The 18,965-nt window shown below is 39.2% G+C and overlaps 1 protein-coding gene across 1 annotated transcript in view; it reads right to left on the bottom strand.

Annotated features, from left to right (window-relative positions):
- Adgrg7 (adhesion G protein-coupled receptor G7) overlaps positions 1-16,769 on the bottom strand; it is a 44,626-nt gene extending 27,857 nt beyond the window's left edge. The window contains exons 1-5 of the mRNA XM_027412490.2: positions 16,655-16,769; positions 7,673-7,786; positions 6,126-6,230; positions 3,239-3,351; positions 1,194-1,343 (exon numbers count right to left, since the gene is read on the bottom strand). Coding sequence (XP_027268291.2) covers positions 1,194-1,343; positions 3,239-3,351; positions 6,126-6,230; positions 7,673-7,786; positions 16,655-16,769 — 597 coding nt within the window. The remainder of the gene's footprint in view (positions 1-1,193; positions 1,344-3,238; positions 3,352-6,125; positions 6,231-7,672; positions 7,787-16,654) is intronic.
- Between the last annotated feature and the right edge of the window lie 2,196 nt (positions 16,770-18,965).

Below are 18,965 nucleotides of genomic sequence, written 5' to 3'. Positions count from 1 at the left end.
GCATGTCATACATAATCATTACTACTATCATGAAGAACGATCATGGTAGGAAATGGCATGATAATCAAAAGGAAAATATTTTAAAATCAAAGTTTCAGTTTAAGACCTATGTAAAATAAAAAAGAGCCAAGATAAGTAGTAAAGACATGAATGAAGCTGGTAAAGTAGGAGGTTTAGGATTTTGAATTTGACTTCATGATAAGAGCATTCACAGAGTCCCTTTCCACCCATAAGAACAAAAGAATGAGTGCTTGGCTAAAAGTAGACACAAACATTACTGCAGGCCTGCCTGTCCAAACATCATAGCTTACAATACTAAGAGTGATTTATCAGTTGTACTTACATAACTATCAGTAAAATTATCTTTAGTTTCTTAAATTGAAAACTTGGGAATGTGTCACAGAGATAGTATCTTGGCATTTCATTCCTGTCTTTACTGAATAATTTTTTTCTATAGGCTTTATAATTAGAAATGCATTTGAATTATGTCTTCCATTACCTTATTACTTAAAACCTCCTTCTCAAAGGACCTTTGGCAATTAAAACAATTTTTGAAATAAGATATTTAAAAAATACAAAAGAAAGGGGCCATGCTGGTGTACTTCATATTGATGGTTTACAACCGGGCTGATGAATAAAAACTCCATTGTTGACAAATATTGAGTATACTTCTTGTTTTTATGTTTCAGAGTTTAGCAGGCCATGATATTAGACATGTAAACTTGGTGTATGATTCTTTAGAAAGCCAAAGACCAACCTAGGAGTGGGCTTGGCACAAAGAACGGAGCTTAAGGCATATTTCAGAGCAAGTATCTAGGAAAACTGTCTAATTGGGAAAGAACATGTCAGAGTCTAGTACAGTTGTTAAACTACATATCATGAAGCTAGAGACTTGCTCATCCTGGGGCATTTAACATAATAACAACCATCATGTCAATTCCAGAGGATGACTAGACAAGGAGCCCTTGTTCAATTTCTTTGAGCACCTCCCAGAAAGTGTACTCTGCCCACTTGTCTTAATTTAAATACGCCCCCACCCCGACCCAAATCATAAGATAAGGGATAGAATTTGAGATGCCTCTCCCCTTCTAGAGTGTTAGGAATCAAACCCAAGGCTCTTCACATGCTAATGAAACATCATCAATAGACTATACTCCCAACCTTCTCTTCTACGCTAAAGTCTTGAGTTTTACCTGGCTTTCAGCCCCTCTGGTTTCATTGAAGATCTGCCCAACCACTCTAGTAGCAGAAGTGATGTTCTCAGGGGTTAATATACTGGCATCAGCTGTTAAAATCTGGGCTTCTGTAGAAATATTCTTAGATTCCGTTGTGATGTCTTCTATCTGTTTAAAAGGATTTTTTCAAAGTGTCTAATTTATACAAATATTCCTAAACGTTTTGCAAATGACTGCAGTTGAAAGAGCTGAAACTTAGCTGAGCCTCAATCTCCTGAGCATCACACCCTCCCACGCTTTCTTGTTCACTTCCTTATTTGTGTAAACAACACAGTTCTCAGAGTGCAGGGATTTCATTTTCCACTACCGGCTTGGGTTATCTTAATACTAACAAACTGCTGTACTCTTGTCACGGTGTAGCTGGAGTTAACATGTGTGGATGGAATGAACTTAGTTTTACACTAGATGGCACCATCACTTCAAAAATCAAACCGGTACTCTCTTGCAAGGAGTCAAGACAAATTCTGTCTACAGGCAGAAAACAATAACAACACAACTGTTGAATTCAACAGCTAAATCTCTGTCGTGTGCTTGGCACTTTATTTGATGTTTTAAGGTGTGATCACACATAACACATGTGGGAAGTGAGTCTGTAAGCTGACTCCCTCATAACACTTTAAGACTTAGAGCCTGTTAGCTCACCCCAAGTTCACACAGCTTGGAAGTTGCAGAGTTGAGAGTCAAACAGTGGCTTGCCAGGTTCCAGAATCTGGTCTCTTTCTTACGATGTATGTGATTGGCAGCTACTTGCACATCTTATTTCCTGTTCCCAACCACCCACACCCTGGGCATCTGTGATTAGAGGGTTACTGTGGTTCCCCGTGGATTTTAAATTCAACAGTAGTTTTGTCATGGCTTAGCAATGGTCCCTGGCCAAAGCATTTCACTTCTCAGAGCTTTAATTTTCCTCACTTATAATAATATTTGTTTGTGGCGTTTAAAAATTAAACATGATTTAGAAAACTTAGTAGTGTACATAAATATTTTAAATTGTAAAGGCAAATAGCCAATTAACCAAAGTTTTGTTTACTTTTATATTGGTGTTACAATGATACAGAAGTGATTTACTCAATACTAACAACATGTTAAATTTTTATTTTGATCTGTTCCCATATGCTGAATATTTGTGCATTTTTTTGAGAAAGGGTTTAAATATCTGCCAATGTGCTGTAGTTTCTTGATTCTGAATGACAGCAAACCACAGCTTCCAGTCACCCAAAAGATGATGAAGATAAACAACTGACAACTTTAGAGTATGTTGTATTGGTCAATCGGGTAGATTGGGTGAATTAAACATGTTTTAAACTTACAGTGTGTTTATCAGGTCTTAACCTTATCTTATACCTGTATTTGATAGCATTAAATGCTCACTGATTGGTGGTAATAGCAATAATTACTGTTAGTATGGAAATAGCATCCAAAATTTATAAAGATATAACATGCCTACACACAGAAGTACCTACATCAAAGTTTATAGTGTCTTCCTCTTCTGTATGTTCAAACAAGTTAGCACTTCCATGCATGCCCAGTTGCCTATATCCTTAGTCAATAAAATTTAATATGAATGGAACATGTTTAGCCTTAAATCCTTCCTATTTTACTAGCTCATGGATACAGCCCTGAGACCAGTATCAATCTGGATCTGTCTATGTCTAAGGGTCATTGGTCACATGGTTTTTCTATTCGTTTTGATGGAGTAGACTACCTTTGGTTTCTGAAGTCAGGGATCTATGTTCAGTCAAAACTTGAGCAGTATACAAAATAAGGCCATTTAAAATATTTTCTAGGCTACCATTTGCTGAATTGTTCTGAAATAAAATGTCAATATTAAACAGATAATGACTTTAACCAAATGAGAATGGTTTAACTTACTGGGTTTTCTTGACTTATAACTTGAGAGTTTTAAAGGCATTGATTTGACTACCAGGCATCTGAAGACCAAACAGATTGGCCTAGACTCAGAATGTCCCCCAATTGCTCATCAGATGGACTGGAAGGCATACCTGTGTTTCCAGTGTCTCCAGATTTTCAGTACAGCTTCCAATCATTACGTTTTGTAACATTATCTCTCCATAATCAGAAACATTGCACAGCCGAGTTGCTTTAGGATTCCCCGCTTTAATAAAAAGGAAAAATGAAAACAGGTGTATGAAGATGAACACAGTAGTCACTGCATGCTCTCTTGCTCTATGCCAGCATGACTCTGCTGCTTCTCCCATGATGAGCACCTGTTCACTCTTGAACCTGGGCTGGCCCATGACTGACCTCCAGCAATAGAGTGTGGTAGAAATATATGACTCCCAGCACCTGGGCCTCAGAAATTCTCTCAGTTTCAGTCTCCACCCTTCTGGGATACTTCTTGGAACACTGCCCAGAGGCACTGTATGAGGAAGAGAGTCTAGCCACTGGAAGACAAGCCATGTGGTGCTGACTTGAGGTGCTGGGATTAATACCCAGTGGGCATGTTCCCCAAATGAACACTCTAGCTGTCACAAACCATAGAACTGTGAGAAACTAAAGCATTGTTGGTTTAGGTCAAGAATTTGGGGTTGTTTTAATAACCCAGTAATAGAAAAGTGAAACAATCACTGTAGTGTTCTAGGCAAACTGGACTTTGTACAAGGACCAGTTACTATTTGCTTCCTTCTTGGTCTTCAAGAAAGATTTACTTCCTAGCACATATAATGACTTTAAATTGGACACAATGAAGATATACTAGGCTGAGACCAGAACCAATATGAAAAATTCCTTCTAGCTATTAAATTTGTTGATCTTTTATCTCTATGCAAATCTGGATAACACCTCAAAGACAAAGAATTCCAGGGTATTGCAGCAATAATGTTTTATTGGCTCTCAATAAAGCAGTTCTTTGGGTAGTCTTATTTTCTCAGATTGTCACCTGAACTTTCCATCTCATTGCCCACAAATAACAAATCATTACATAACATCTAAACACAAGATCATAACTAGAAAGGCAGCTGGTCACAGATGAATTTTTTTCTCAGGATCAGTATTGAAGCAGCTGCCTTTTGAGAAATGAAAAAAATATTTGATATCAGAATTGCTTTAATAACACTTAAAATAGAAGTTTGGAGTTTTCATTAATTTGTATGATGACTCTACCTCTACTGGAAAACATAATGAAAAGTTTTCACACATACATGATTTATATCTTTTAAGCAGCCGCATGTCAAATGGGTCTCTTTTATTATTCACAGAAATATATCTTTACTCAAACATCATTGAAATGCATTGTAATCACTTGTTATATAAAATAAAACAATTAAAAGAATTCTTAACATAGAGTTAAAAGTAAATTTGTTAATAGTTGAAATATATATCTTTAAAATGATATGACTTAATGTGAAATTCAAAGGTAAATATAATAAACAGTTTCATGATGGTTGCTCAAAAATCAAATAAATGTCAAATAAAAGATGATAACGTAATTCTCTTATCCCCCAAGTTATTGTATCAAAGATCTGTGATGACCTTCATGGATATATTACTGATACTTTCCCCAATTCATAGCACACAGTTTTGTTTTGTACATTGTATCTGGTTTATAAAACATAAAAAATGTAAGTCATATACAGTGAAGAAATTGAAGGCAACAGTCATCCATAGGTACACTATACAGTATAGTATGGTCTTTAAAATATGCATAGTAAGAACAAATCTTTTGCTTTCTGAGATCTTAATGAAAAGGCTCGTGCTGTCTTATTTTATGTCAACATAAAACTGTAGTCATCTGAGAGAAGGGAATCTCATTTGAGAAAATGCTCCTATAAGATCTGGCTATAGGCAGGCTTGTAGGGTATTTTCTTAATTATGATTGATGGGGGAGGGTTCAGCCCTTTGTGGGTGGTGCCATCCCTTGGCTGGTGAGCCTGGGTTCTATAAAGTAGGTTGAGCAAGCCATGAGGAGCAATCCAGTAAGCAGCACTCCCCCATGGCTTCTGCATTCGCCCCTGTGCCTCCAAGTTCCTGCCTTGCTTGAGTTCCTGCACTCTCTGCTTTTGATGATGAGCTATTATAAGGAAGCATGAATGAAATAAACCCCTTCTTCCCCAAGCTGCTTTTGGTCGTGGTGTTTCATTACAGCAATAGTAACCGTAAGTATGGAAAGGCTGTATATTAAGAGTAGGATGGAGCAGGGATAGTTGCGTAATCACTTAGAATAAGTAAGTAAGGGCTATAGGAAAGAGAAATTCCTATAGCATATTTAGAATTTCAGTATAGTCTGGATATGCACAAAAGTGAATATCTAAGTAATGTGAAATTCTCCTCACTGCTACTGTTCTATCAAACATTTTTGTAAATGATTTAAAAGTGACTACACTCTGGCATCCAGTTCTGTAAGAAATGGGCGCTACAGTACAATGAAAGACATTTAAATAAAATTACATGACTAGTAGACTTTCATTATTAGGAAGGAGCTGTATGGATGCATAAAGTCTATACTCAGAACACATTACCCAATGTGATAAGTAATCAATATTCTGGATCTTATCTGGAAACGTACTAGAAACAGAATTCCTTGGTCCTAGGAATGCCTCAGTGCACACAGGGTTGTCAAACTGATGAAAGCATCATGAAACTGGAAATGTGCCAAGACGAATAACCAAAGGGACCAAGGAAATAAAGGATCGCTGACAACAGACCTGCCCCATCCCAACTCTACTTGGAAAGGCATCATCTGAAGGGAGGCACAGAAGGAATTGGTAACATGTATCGATTTAAAATAATGTAGATTTAAAATAATGTATCATTTAAAAATGATACAACTCAAAGGAGAAGCGGTCACCTGAACAAATGCTATGGGACAGAGAAAGTTCCAGAAAATTTTCCGATTAAATAAGGATAAGGAAGAGTGGGGGAAACACGTACCATTTACGGTGCCTTCAGGACATGTTTGCAAAGAAGGTCCATATCTGCCCACTGGGATTCTGCCAAAGGTAAAGCCCATGTCGGTACTATTTTCACAGAAATTAGCTGTAAAGAAAACAAAATTGTTCTCGTTACGGATTAAATATTTTATTTTTGAAATTTGAAACTAGATAAAAGGTGAAGTTCAGAACCTTTGCAGTGTAATTTAAGAAGATTCAGAGAGCCATTTGGTTGGTTCAGGAGTTTCCCTACTTTCTATCTGGTTAAATGTGTTCTATGAGAATCAATATGTTCGGTAACAGGTTTCAGCCACAGTGTGCACCATAGAGACGTGGGGTAGAGGAAGGTGTGAACACTAACACACTAGCAAAAATTATATATCGATTAGTTAGAATCTAGGGAATTGATACACACGGTTTATGGTGGGAAAGGACTTTATGAGGATTTGGATCGAAGCAAAAAGGCCCAAATCATGGGTGGGTAGGGAGCATTAGCTGGAAGGAATACAGACAATCAGGGAGAGTGGGTGAAGGGACTCTGTCTTCCAAGCTGGAAGCATGAGACTGTAAAATGTTGGGAAGTATACCTTGATCCAGAAACACTTGAACTGAGATTCTGACACCATTTATTGAAGTCAAACCATAAAATTTAATAACTCAAGGGAAAAGAAAGGGCTTAAATAATTAACCATGTACTTAATATAAGCGTATGCTTAGGCAGAAACACTTGTCCTGATTCAAAAAAATTATGCTAAAACTCTGACATTTGAAATAGAGTCAAATGGCATATAAACCTGGAAAGAACTCGAGGAAACAATAATGGCAGTTGCCCTGGATTAAAGGCTGGAGCCAAAAGGAAATTTATATGCGTTTATTATAGAAAAGAATTGACATTTGGAAAATGGACAAAGCGTCTCAACTACATAGAGCCTAAGAGGAAAACATGGTATTGATTGTTAAAAAGAAAAGAAAAATCCTCACATTTTTAGCATTTACAATATCTTTTCATATATTTATGTGTGCTTCTGTTTTTGACAGTTTTATACAATTACATACTAAAATTTAGGTTTTTTTCATCCCCACTTTCCTTTCATATCCGCCATCTTCTAAAACTCGTTTCTCCAACAAGTCGGCCTCCTCTTGTCTTCAAGCCTTCATGCTGTGTTTGATCCACTGAGTATAATTACAGTTTCCCATACAGGAGTGTTGAATAGGAGGTTGTTTCCTGGAGTAAGGGCAAATTTACTGGTGGCTACATCACTGAAGAAAACCATGCCTCCTTCCCTCACAACTGTAAATTCACAATAGCCCCTCAGGGAGGGGGTGGGATCTCCACCATCCATAATGAAATGTCGACAGAGCACCCTTGTGCAGGTCTTGTGATGATAACCATAGCTACAGTGAGTTCACAAGTACTCATCTTAATGTTATTGTCATTATGCTAATTGTGTCTATAGTCCTTAACTAAAGCTTCCAGGATTCTTGCTGCCATTATTATTCACAAAAGGCTCACCTAAACGTCATCATAGTATCAGTCGAGCAACTTACCAATTGTGCACCTCAGCCCTTTCCACTCTTCGGTACAAATGCATCTGCCGTTTTGCCAAGTTCCGCCATTCCTGCAGAACTGGATAGGGGTGCTGGACACAGAAGTGGATACCCCTGAAAAATGGTAACAACAGAAGAGCATTAACATCACAACGTAAAATATTTTACAAACTTAAAATATCCCCCAGTCTTGCGGGGCAGTGGTGAGCACACCTTTAATCCCAGCACTCAGGAGGCAGAAGCAGGTGGATCTCTGTGAGTTCAAGACCAGCCTGGTCTACAAGAGCTAGTTCCAGGACAGCCTCCAAAGCCAAAGAGAAACCCTGTCTCAAAAAAACCCCAAAACAAACCAAAAGCAAACAAAAAAGTCCCCCAGTCTTACAAATTCAAACACTTTGAAGTGTATCTCTTTAAAAGACAAAAAACATTCTCCTTTAAAAAAAAAAGTCTTGTAAAACTCCAATCTCTCTCTTCCTCTCTCCCTCCCTCTCTCCCTCCTCTCTCTCCCTCCTCTCTCTCTCTCTCTCTCTCTCTCTCTCTCTCTCTCTCTCTCTCTCTCTCTCTCTCTCTCTCCTCTCTCCTCTCTCTCTCTCTCTCTCAAGTTTAAAGTCTCTCAAGTGTAGGCTCCTTTTAAAATAAAATATGAATTGCTTTCTTCAAGACGGAAGAATTCAAACACTTTAAAAGTCATGCCTCCTTAGAAAACCCCAAATCTCTTTTAAAAATCCAAAGTGTCTCAACTGTGGGCTTTTACAAAATAAAAATAAGTTAAATACTTTCTTATTTCAAGAGGGAAGAACCATGGCACAGTCATAATCAAATCAAAGCAAAACCAAATTCCAACTGTGGAAATAACACTGTGTCCAATGTCTGGGATCCACTCATGTTCTGAGCTCCTCCAAAGTGCCATCCATAGCATGACACTTGTCTTAGGCTGGCTCCACTTACACCTGCTGCTGTTCTTCATGGTTTTCCCATGGTACTGGTGTTGGAGTCTCTTGATGCAACTGAGTTGCAATTTTACCCATAGCCCTCTCATAGGCTCTCTTCATGGTGTCAAGCCTCAACCTCTCTGCATGACTCCTTCAGTCATGGGCCTTCAATTGCCACTGAAGCTGCACCTTCACCAGTGGCCTCTCCTGGCCTCTCACAGTGCCATATAGGGACAATTCCATTTGACTCAGCTTAGATATTTTCAGAGGTGAAGTTTTCTGTGGTATTTACTTATGATTTTGCTTAAATACCACTTCTCTGCATTGGGGTGCCTTTTTTCTTTGTATATTGCTGAATTAGCAGTTTTTCTTTTAGTAATCATTCTAAAAGTTTATTTGCTCAAGTTCATCATTTCAAATAATTCATTTAACTAAGGTTTACTTTCATTTCTTTGATGTTTAAAATTCCATTAATTTTAAAAATAGTATCACCAAGCATCCTTGTTCTAGAATTTGTTATTTCTTAACTTCTAAAGCCTAAATAATTTCTGTATAATATGGTGAGAGTCTGCCTCTGTGTGAGCTGTGAAGGAGGGTCGGAATAAGTGAGGCTAGAGTTTATCCAAAAGTGGAGAACTGAAGATCATAAAAGAAATCTTCAGCAATCTATGGAGGAAAATGAAGGATACCAGAAGGTGCAGGAGCGGGGTAGGGGCAGGTAAGACACGTAATGCAGAGAACTAAGCCAAACTCAGTCTCAGTGCTGGCTTGGGAGCAAAAACATGAGCTGCTTTCAGAAGGTAAGCTAGAGCGAATTCTAGAACCCTACTCCACCACAATCTCATAAGACTATCATCCCAACATGAGGGTCAAAGTCAAAGTCATCCCAGCCTAGGTTAGCTACTCACCTACCTGGGCTACATGAGAGCCTGTCTCAAATTCACCTCCATAAGAGAAAGGTAAGATGATAAGAGTGATTTAATGTTTCTGTGGTATAGAGAACAGAAGTTTTCTAATCTACTTTTTATGGCTGATGCGACTCCTGAAGGCTTCAAGTGTCACACTAGTGAATTGGGTCCAACTCCCACATTACCCAGTCTAGCCTTCTCACCAGGCCTTCTGTCTCCATGGATACACCAAACTCATAACCTCTAGAGTTTATGACAGTGCCTACTCATCATTATGGTATCAACTCTTTACAGTGTTTCAGCCTCCTGGGATTTCCCTTTAAGAATGGAAGCCTGTTGTTGGTGTGAACATTTAGTTACGATTTACATATATTTAATAAGCAGGGAGGAGCATCTCTCCAAGCCTAATCATTCTACTCTTAATTACAGGTCTTATAGTTAAGGAATGTATTGAATCAAGGTCATAACTTGTATCTCTAGATCATAGAACATTGTTAATGAATAGAAAGTTAACAAGTGTTTGCTAAATGACTTCTCTGTCATTTGAATTCTAACAAAGGACATCTAGTTCAAGCTGGACTACCCGCTTTCTGTTGTAATGGCATATTTAACTCTTTGCTCTACTCACTTCAGACTCTGACCCTCTAATGCATCCAAATCACACAACATGTTGCCCAAAGTAGTTACCAGCATGTTTCAGGCTCTATCCTATCTATAAAAAATAAGCTCAGAAGGATAAACTTTGTTCATATAACTAGTTTTTACAGTTGTAGTCACAAAAAGGAGACATTAGGAAAATACATTTATTGTGGGGGTAAAAGAAAGGAAAAAAGAAAGAAAATGTATGTAAATAAAACACATAAAGTATATCTTTTGTTAAGATAAAGGTTGCTCAATATTAACTACTTGACAAACACTTTCAGTAAATATAATAAATGTTTTAATAAGCTGTCTTCTATTGAAGGAGCATAAATATTGAAAAACAAACATTCTATGGCTGTTCTTGAAACACTTTCTGTTCCTCTTTTCAGTGAGTCAATTTAACTCAATGATTAAACCTGTTGTAAAGTTTTGGTGTGATAACTTGAGTCTCAATCCAAAGGTCCAATGTGGGTCAATGGTATTCATTCACGGTGTAATTCAAGGGGTAGAAAAAACTGCTCAGTACTGAATGACATAAAACTTCATAAATTAGAAAATAGTTGCCTGGTTGTACTGAGTGCTTAGAAGATAGAATACATCATCTTAAATCTTCAAATGCATTGACTCATTTAATTCTCAAAATTGACCCACAAGGCAGAATTTACCATCATTCTTATAAGAGGGGGAGAAACAGAGGCACAGAAATACTGACTAATGTGCCAAGTCATTCACAATTCACAATTTTTATTGAATTCACAATTCAAAGCAGCCATGTTGAGATTTAAAGTAAGGAGAAGGCCGTGGGTCTCTTCCTACTCTAAAATAGTCCTAGCCACTGAATTCTGGAAGGGTCTTTAATAGTGTGTCACTAGAGTCTGACCCAGAGTGATGGTCATATCCCCAAATATCTAATACCCGGAGATCCAGGAATAATCCACTAAGCCAAGGGTCCAGCTTCTTAGTTTAAGACAATAACTTTTGAAATGGGATCAATAGACGTCACTGATTCTCAAGTTATGATAAACCTGATCATCGTCCTGTCATTTGCACAACAAAACTCATTCCTCAAATAAGATTCTCTTCCTTTTCATAGATAATTTTGTATTTAAAAAAGTATTTAGCCCATGGACATGTGAAGAAATAGAAAGGGGGAAGAAGGAATAGAAATCACATCAACATACTTTATTCATAAAACATTTCTCTGACTTTTTTTTAAACACTAAAATGACTCCAGTGTTACAGGAGTTAGATTTATTACTGTATAGATTAATTCTGTAGGAAGTACTAAACTGAGTAAAAGAAAAGAAAGACAGGTGTCTGCGGGCAGCTTATTTTCTGAGCAGCAATACACTCACCTTGACTTTTCCTGATAACACTCATTTTCTATTGAGTGAGAATCATGAGTGCCATAAAACCTGACCTTGGGTTTGGGACTATATAAATCCTCTGAAGCACTTGCTAGGCTGAGGAACAAGTATGTCCTGTAGTGGGGAAGGAAGGTGATGGCTGATGTAGGGAAGGAACAGAAAGCAGGGAATTCTTAGAGCCAGAACTGAAGGATACAGTTAAATAAGGCATTACCTTTGTGTATGGAAGTTGAGATGCCCTCTCATTAATACAAATTGAAGAAAGCATCCTCTCACCATTGCATTGAACATCTCTCACATTGAACATCTGTGTATGTTTAGGTTAGGGCTAACTCAAGCTGGTAAGGAAAGAAATGCAATGAGTCCACATTTGTATTTAACTTTCATTATTAGGTGTGATGGGACTCCAAGCCACACTGCTTCTTGCATTGGAAGCCCCTTAGTGTTCTCTCATATCTATCCTTTGTGAAAACACATTAGACATTTTTTTTTATGAACACTCAATGTGAAAGGGCTGGGATTCTGGAAGTACACAGATTTCTCACAATATAAATGCACCCTGAAATATTACTGGCCTTATGGGTAAGCAGAGGCTATAGGTAACTGGAAGATCTTAATGAAGCCTAGGGTCCAATGGTCCCATGCCATTCAAGCAGCAGCAGGGGACAAAAATCTCTCTTTAAACATCCAAACTTTCATTGCTCTTAGTATTTTGAAGGGAAGCATGAGGATTTGGTAGTTTTATTGTGTCATTTCTGAATACAACTATTTGAGAATTCTTTGTCCGTGCTATGAACTGAATGCACCCTCTCAAAATTCATGTGTTGAACTCACACTACAAAGACACTTGCTCAACTATTTTTTTTTTTTTTTTGGTTTTTTGAGACAGGGTTTCTTTGTGTAGCTTTGGAGCCTATCCTGGCACTCGCACTGTAGACCAGGCTGGCCTCGAACTCACAGAGATCTGTCTGCCTCTGCCTCCCGAGTGCTGGGATTAAAGGCGTGTGCCACCAACACCCGGCATTCAACTATTTTCATCGCAGCATTATTTGCAATAACCTGAACCTGGAAACAGCACAGATGCTCCTCAACCAAAGAATGGATTCAGAAAATGTGGTACATATACACAATGGAGTACTACTCAGCATAAGAAAACAATGGCATCTTGAAATTTGCATGCAAATGGATGGGACTAGAAGAAACCATCCTGAGTAAGGTAACCCAGACACAGAAAGATAAACACAGTATGTGCTCACTCACAAATGGATATGAGACATAGAGCAAAGGATAACTAGCCTACAATCAACAACCCCAGAGAAGCTAGGAATCAAGGAGGACCCTAGAGAGACATACATGCATCCCCTTGGGAAGGGGAAATAGACAAGATTTCCTGAGTAAATTGGGAATATGGGGGGAGGGGATGGTGGTAGAGGAGTGGGAAGAGGAGAAGGGGTGGGGAGGAGAAGCCGAGAAATCAGAGAGGTCCAGTTTCGGGGAGAACGGAGGAGAACAAGGAAAGAGATACTTTGATAGAGGGAGCCATTATGAGGTTAGCTAGAAACCTGGCACTAGGGAAATTCCCAGGAATCTACAAAGATGACCCCAGCTCAGAATCTAAGAAATAGTAGAGAGGGTATCTTTATTACCCTCCCCCTGTAATCAGATTGATGACTACTTTAATTGTCAACATAGAACCTTCATCCAGTAGCTGATGGAAGCAGAAGCAGAGATTCACAGCTAAGCCCTGGGCAAAACTCCTGGAGTCCAGTTGTACAGAGGGAGGAGCAATAATGTGAGCAAAGGGGTCAAGACCATGTTGGGAAAACCCACAGAAACAGCTGATCCAAGCTAGGGAGAGCTCACTGACTCTGGACTGACAACTGGGGAACTTGCATAAGATAGAATTAGGACCCCTGAATGTGAGTGACAGTTGGGTGGCTTGGGGCCACTAGCAGGGGAACAAGTATTTATCCCTAGTGCATAAACTGTTTTTTGGAGCCCATCCCCTATAGAGGGATACCTTGCTCAACCTAGATACAGGAGTGAGGGCCTCGGTCTTGCCTCAAGGGATGTGACAGACTCTGATAATTCCCCATGGGAGGCCTCACCCACTCCGAGGAGTGGATGGTAGGTGGGGTGGGGAGAAGGTGGGGTGAGTGGGAGAGGGAACTGGGATTGGTATGTAAAATAAGACAGTTTAAAAATAACATTAAAAATTCATGTGTTGAAATCAAACTCTCAATATAATAATATTAAATGTCAAAGTTTTTAAAAGGCGATACAGCAAGAAGACACCCATAACCAAGAGGCAGACATTCACCAGACACCGAAGCTGGAGCTCATTTTCCCCAGTCTCTCTGGTGCCCATAACTGTGGAAAAGAGATTTCTGTTGTTTATAAATTACCTGGTTGTGGTATTTTGTTATAGTCTCCTTAACAGACCACCTTCTAGTTTTTGTAAGACTTATTTATTCACCGAAGTAACTCGAATCTAGTTGTAGGGAATCTGGTAGGGTTCTACATCAGGCCTCTCTTCTCTTCCACAAAGAAAGTAAGGATGGAGAAACTGTCAGTAATGAGACTCGTGACAAAAAAAAATATGTGTAAAAAGAGGGAAAATGGGATTAAAAACTCAAAGAAATGGTGAATTCAGTTGAAGGCCTAAACCATCAAATGAGATACTCATGTGAAATGGGGTAAAGGCAACTGTAGGTAAACCACCACTGTAGGAACTGTAGGTAAACTACAATTGTAGAAACTGTAGGTAAACCACCACTGTAGGAACTGTAGGTAAACCACCACTACAGGGAAGGAACCAAGTCTAGAACTCCTCTTGGGAATTGCAGAAGTTATCAATACTATTGAAAGTTTACTTTGCCCAAAGAAATGTCTTTGGACAGCATTGGAAAGTGTTAGAGAGCATAGATGACATATTACACATGACAATATATAAAATCATTCTTAATAATTCCATCAGTGTCATATAAAAATGACAGAGTACTCCAGCAAACCTGAAAGAAGCCTCTGCTACTTCTGTGCAGCAACATCAACTGTCAAAAACAGAGCCTTAATTGGCAGTGACCTTTTAACAAGAGGCTTGGTTCAGAAACAGGAGTGGGACTTTTAAAAGTTCCATTTGCTCCTAGAAGGTCACTGGGCCCCCTCCATTCCCAGCACCATCAAGGCGGCTGGACCCTGCCCCCACTTCTGGTGGACTTCCACTGCTCTGGTGCACTCCCCACCAGCCTGCAAGCAAGTGAGAGACCTGCCTCGAGCTGCGCCTCAATCCCAGCCACCCACTTGACACTGTCACATCACGACCCACTGTGCCACCCAACCCCACGCACCTGAACATCTTCCCTGTGGCCAGCCAGGCCCCAAAAATGTAGGCACAGGAGCAAGCCACACCAGTTGGAAGAAAAGATGAGTAAATGCCATTGTAAGAATACATTCAACAACCAGAAGAGCAAATGGTACCACCAGAACCCAGTGATCCTATAACAGCAAAACCTGACCATTCGAATGCAACAGAAACACAAGAAAATGAATTTTAAAATTACTTTATGCAGGTCTCTGAAACTCTATGAACCACATCTTAAAGTGCTTCCTTGACATTCAAACCTGTGGTTCACTTTAGAATAATTAGAGTTGATTTGATTTGTGACCTGTTGGCTATTTCCAATTTGCCTTCCCGTTGAAATCGAGCAATGGCCTGGATGAAAAGCACGGTAAAATGAAGTTTCTTTTGCTGTTCTGCACCAGAAGATCAAAACAGACAAATGATGGGGCTGCAAAACTGAAGAAAGCACCTTACAGTCTCCCAGACGATGGTGAAAGCACAACAGTTTCTGCACCAGCAGAAATGTATAGACGCCATAGAAGACTCCGAAAAGCTGGGAGCTTTTTATACTCCCCAGACTGCAAAAACACAGGAGAATCATGGACATGAAGACAACAGAGAACTCTGATTGCTGTGCTTACTGCACCATTGTGAATTGGAATTTTCGCTCTTGTTGTCTCAAAAAAAAAGGGGGGGGGGTGAATTAATTCACTCTAGTTTCATTTATTTTTCAGAAAAAAAAAAAAAAACCACTGGGACCATAATGACGCATGTTCAAATCCACAGCCAGCGTTGCACAACTATATAAATGTAAAAATGTTCTCCCGGCCTCAGTTTCTCCATTTGTGACACAACCAAATGCTACCTGCTTCAAATGTGGTTGTCAGGATGAAGTGAGAGAAGGCGCCCGAAGTTCTGAGTGAGCTATCTTGGTCCCAGTAAGAGTTTTTGAAGTTGTAAGGTATATAAAAATTAAATGTAAGAATCAATGCTCTCTCTGTAGTCAAATATAGGCTTTTCATTGAGACTTTCTCAGAATGGAGTTGGAAATTTTCTGTATTTTTTCTTAAACAGGTCGAGAATCACTGCTTTATAGTGACTCCCCAGAAGCCAAGGGATACAGCATTAGAATAACTGAAACACTCTTTTTGATTTTTTTCTTTTCCATTTCTTTTTTCTATTTTTAAATTTAAATTAGAAACGAGCTTGTTTCACATGTCAGTCCCAGTTCCCTCTCCCTTCCCTCCTCCCTTGCCCCCCACTAACCTCCTATCCCGTTCCCTTTCTGCTCCCCAGGGAGGATGAGGCCTTCCACGGGGAATCTTAAATTCTCAAGGGCTTTATTTTCACACCATCATTTTACACACAACCACACTAACATCTCTGGATTCCTTCTTGAGATAAATTTCTACATGGTTGTATATAGTTACTTGGGAATCTGTGCTCATAACTATTTACCTTTCTAGGATTTAGCTAAATAAACCCAAATATGCATTGTTAATAATTTCTACTATTACTCATTCTATCAAATAGTAATTAGAATAGCACAAAGAAGCCAATTCAAAATGCTTTCTTCACCCTGCTTATTCACACATATGCATCTATTTATACATACAGCTGCCCAGTAGCTACTAACCAACTGCTGTCTTACACTTCATAAATGGCATTATAGAAGGCAGCCATTGCCTGGGCAAAGGTCCTCCCCAGCACTGCTGTATCAGGTGACAGAGTCAAAGGTTCAAGCTCTGCCACCACCTTCCCTCACCCAGAGGACTCTAACAGGGTGACATTACCTCTCTGGATCCTGACTGCCAACCTCCAGATGCCCAGTCCCAAAATGACGCCGGTCAGCAACCCACACACAATAGCCACCAGCACCCGGATGTTGCAGGAATGGCAGGAACGCATGTTGAAGCCAAACCACTCCACCACTCGTTGTGAAACAGCTAGTTTCTTAAGTCAAGAGATTTCATCAAAGACGGTTATCAAACATGAAAAGAACTCTTCCTTTCAGTGGTCCGTCTGGCAGGCGTTCTCATGTTTGAAGAGTTTTGAGGTTAGTTCAGCGTAAAGTAGTTTCAACGACCTAATAGAAGGTGTGTTTCTGCTTGCAGTGTGCTCACTCTTCAACGAGGGAGATCAGGTGTCTGGGATTCTCAGAAAAGGAAATCAACTGAGAGCAATAAAAAAGGGGAGGGGTTGGCCTAGAGGGTCAAAGGGTGGATCTCCAGACAAGAAGAAAGGAGGCCAGCAAGGAGAACCCAAAGAGGAAGTCAGGAAGGCAACGGATCCCTCTGGTTGTCCACAGCTCAGCCAGTGCTTCAGCACCTCCACACACCTTCCTGGAGAAATAAAGTATGTTGTCAAATGAGATGATAACTGCAGTAGCCACATATGATTTCACTGCTTGCATTTCCTCACATGCTAACAGCTGGAATTAGTGAGTGAGCTTCTTGGCTCGGGGAGAACTACAAAAAGCACTGGAGCCTAGAATCACGACCCCTCTATTATGGATTAAATTATGTCTCCACATTCATGTGTTGGAGTCCAAAGCACCCACAACGTGGCCTTGATTGAAGATCAGTTTGGTAGGGAAATGATCTAATTTAATTCAGGACAATAGAGTGGGCCTTATTCCAGTATGGTTGGTGTCTTTAAAAGAGAAAATCTGTGTAGAAGTGCACAGAAGGACAATGTATAAAGAGACTGGGGATAAGACAACCAACTGCAAAGGAAGTCTACAGAGAAAGGCTCTAGCAGAGCCTTCCTTCAGAGCCCTTGGAAAGAACTAACCTCGATGTCATCGTCACTTAAAACAGTGGTTCTCAACCTGTGGATCGTGACCCCTGTGGGGTCAAATGACCCTTTCTCAGGGGTCACATATCAAATACCCTGCTTATCAGATACTTATATTATTATTCATAACAGTAGCAACATTACTGTTGTGGAGTAGCAATGAAAAATAATTGTATGGTTGTGAGGTCACCACAACACAAGGAAAAATACATTCCTGTTATTTAGGCCACACAGTTTGTGGTACTTTGTTACAACAATCTTAGGAAAGAAATCCTCTACCAGAACGTCTATGAACAAACTAGAACCTCTACGCAGCTGCAGCGGTGACTCTTGGGATTGGTATTCCTCTCCCCAGCCCTCCCTAGTCTCAAATGAAGACACTAATGAGTAGCCATGTCAGGACTGTCACAGGCAGGGACAGGTCCTCAAAGCATTCATATTCTCTTCAGGGTGAGAAACCAAGGAGTTCACCCCTGATAAGACAGGTCACAACTGTTAAAGACAACAAATGTAATTAGCACAGAGTTCTTTTCCAGGAGTATCAAGTGCAGATTTATGAAATAAATTTTACATTTAAGCTGATTGTCTGTTTAACCCTTGAAATTGCATGCATATTATCTCCAATTTCTCAATAGTACTTATTTTCTAAAGTACAACCTTGGGGGTATTAATATAAAGTCCTAATTTTAATTGATCCCAGAGCTTCATGAAAACACATTAATATGTCACAGAATGAAACAATTTAGAGACTGCTACAGAAGAACAAAACAAATGAATCCATGTTCATTATCCATTGGTTGTGAATAATAATAATTATTCCAATACGTCTATATTATCTACCAGAAATGGCTAAGAGTAGGGCATGTAAAAAATTTTCTTCATGAAAATTCAAAGGATCTGAGGTACAAGAAATGTAAAAATTCTTTATTCCCTTCCTATGATATGTATGGTATGTATGTGTTTTCAATTGGTATAATACATATTACCTTTTCAATATTAAAAATAACAATGTTCCAATGTTCCATAAGTAATAAACTAAGAAGATGAATTATCACCTATTGCATGGGAAATATATCAAGCATAGCACTATATACATTTCATGCTTTGCTTCATTGGTTTCATAACACAATGAAGAAACAAGGATGAGATTAGAGATAACTCCAAGATGAGCTCCGTGATTACAGAATATTGAGCAATACCAGATCACACAAAGTTAAATGGTGTCCTGTATGGACTGTCCTGCTCCAGTGTGTGTAAATGCATTGCACATTGCCAAGTTCCCAATGTTTCTTAACTACAGAACTCCCT

This window comes from Cricetulus griseus, chromosome 4 (assembly GCF_003668045.3).
Source record: "Cricetulus griseus strain 17A/GY chromosome 4, alternate assembly CriGri-PICRH-1.0, whole genome shotgun sequence".
NCBI lineage: Eukaryota > Metazoa > Chordata > Mammalia > Rodentia > Cricetidae > Cricetulus > Cricetulus griseus.
The sequence above is the reverse complement of the archived record's forward strand: the minus strand, read 5'-3'. Positions and strand labels throughout refer to the sequence as shown.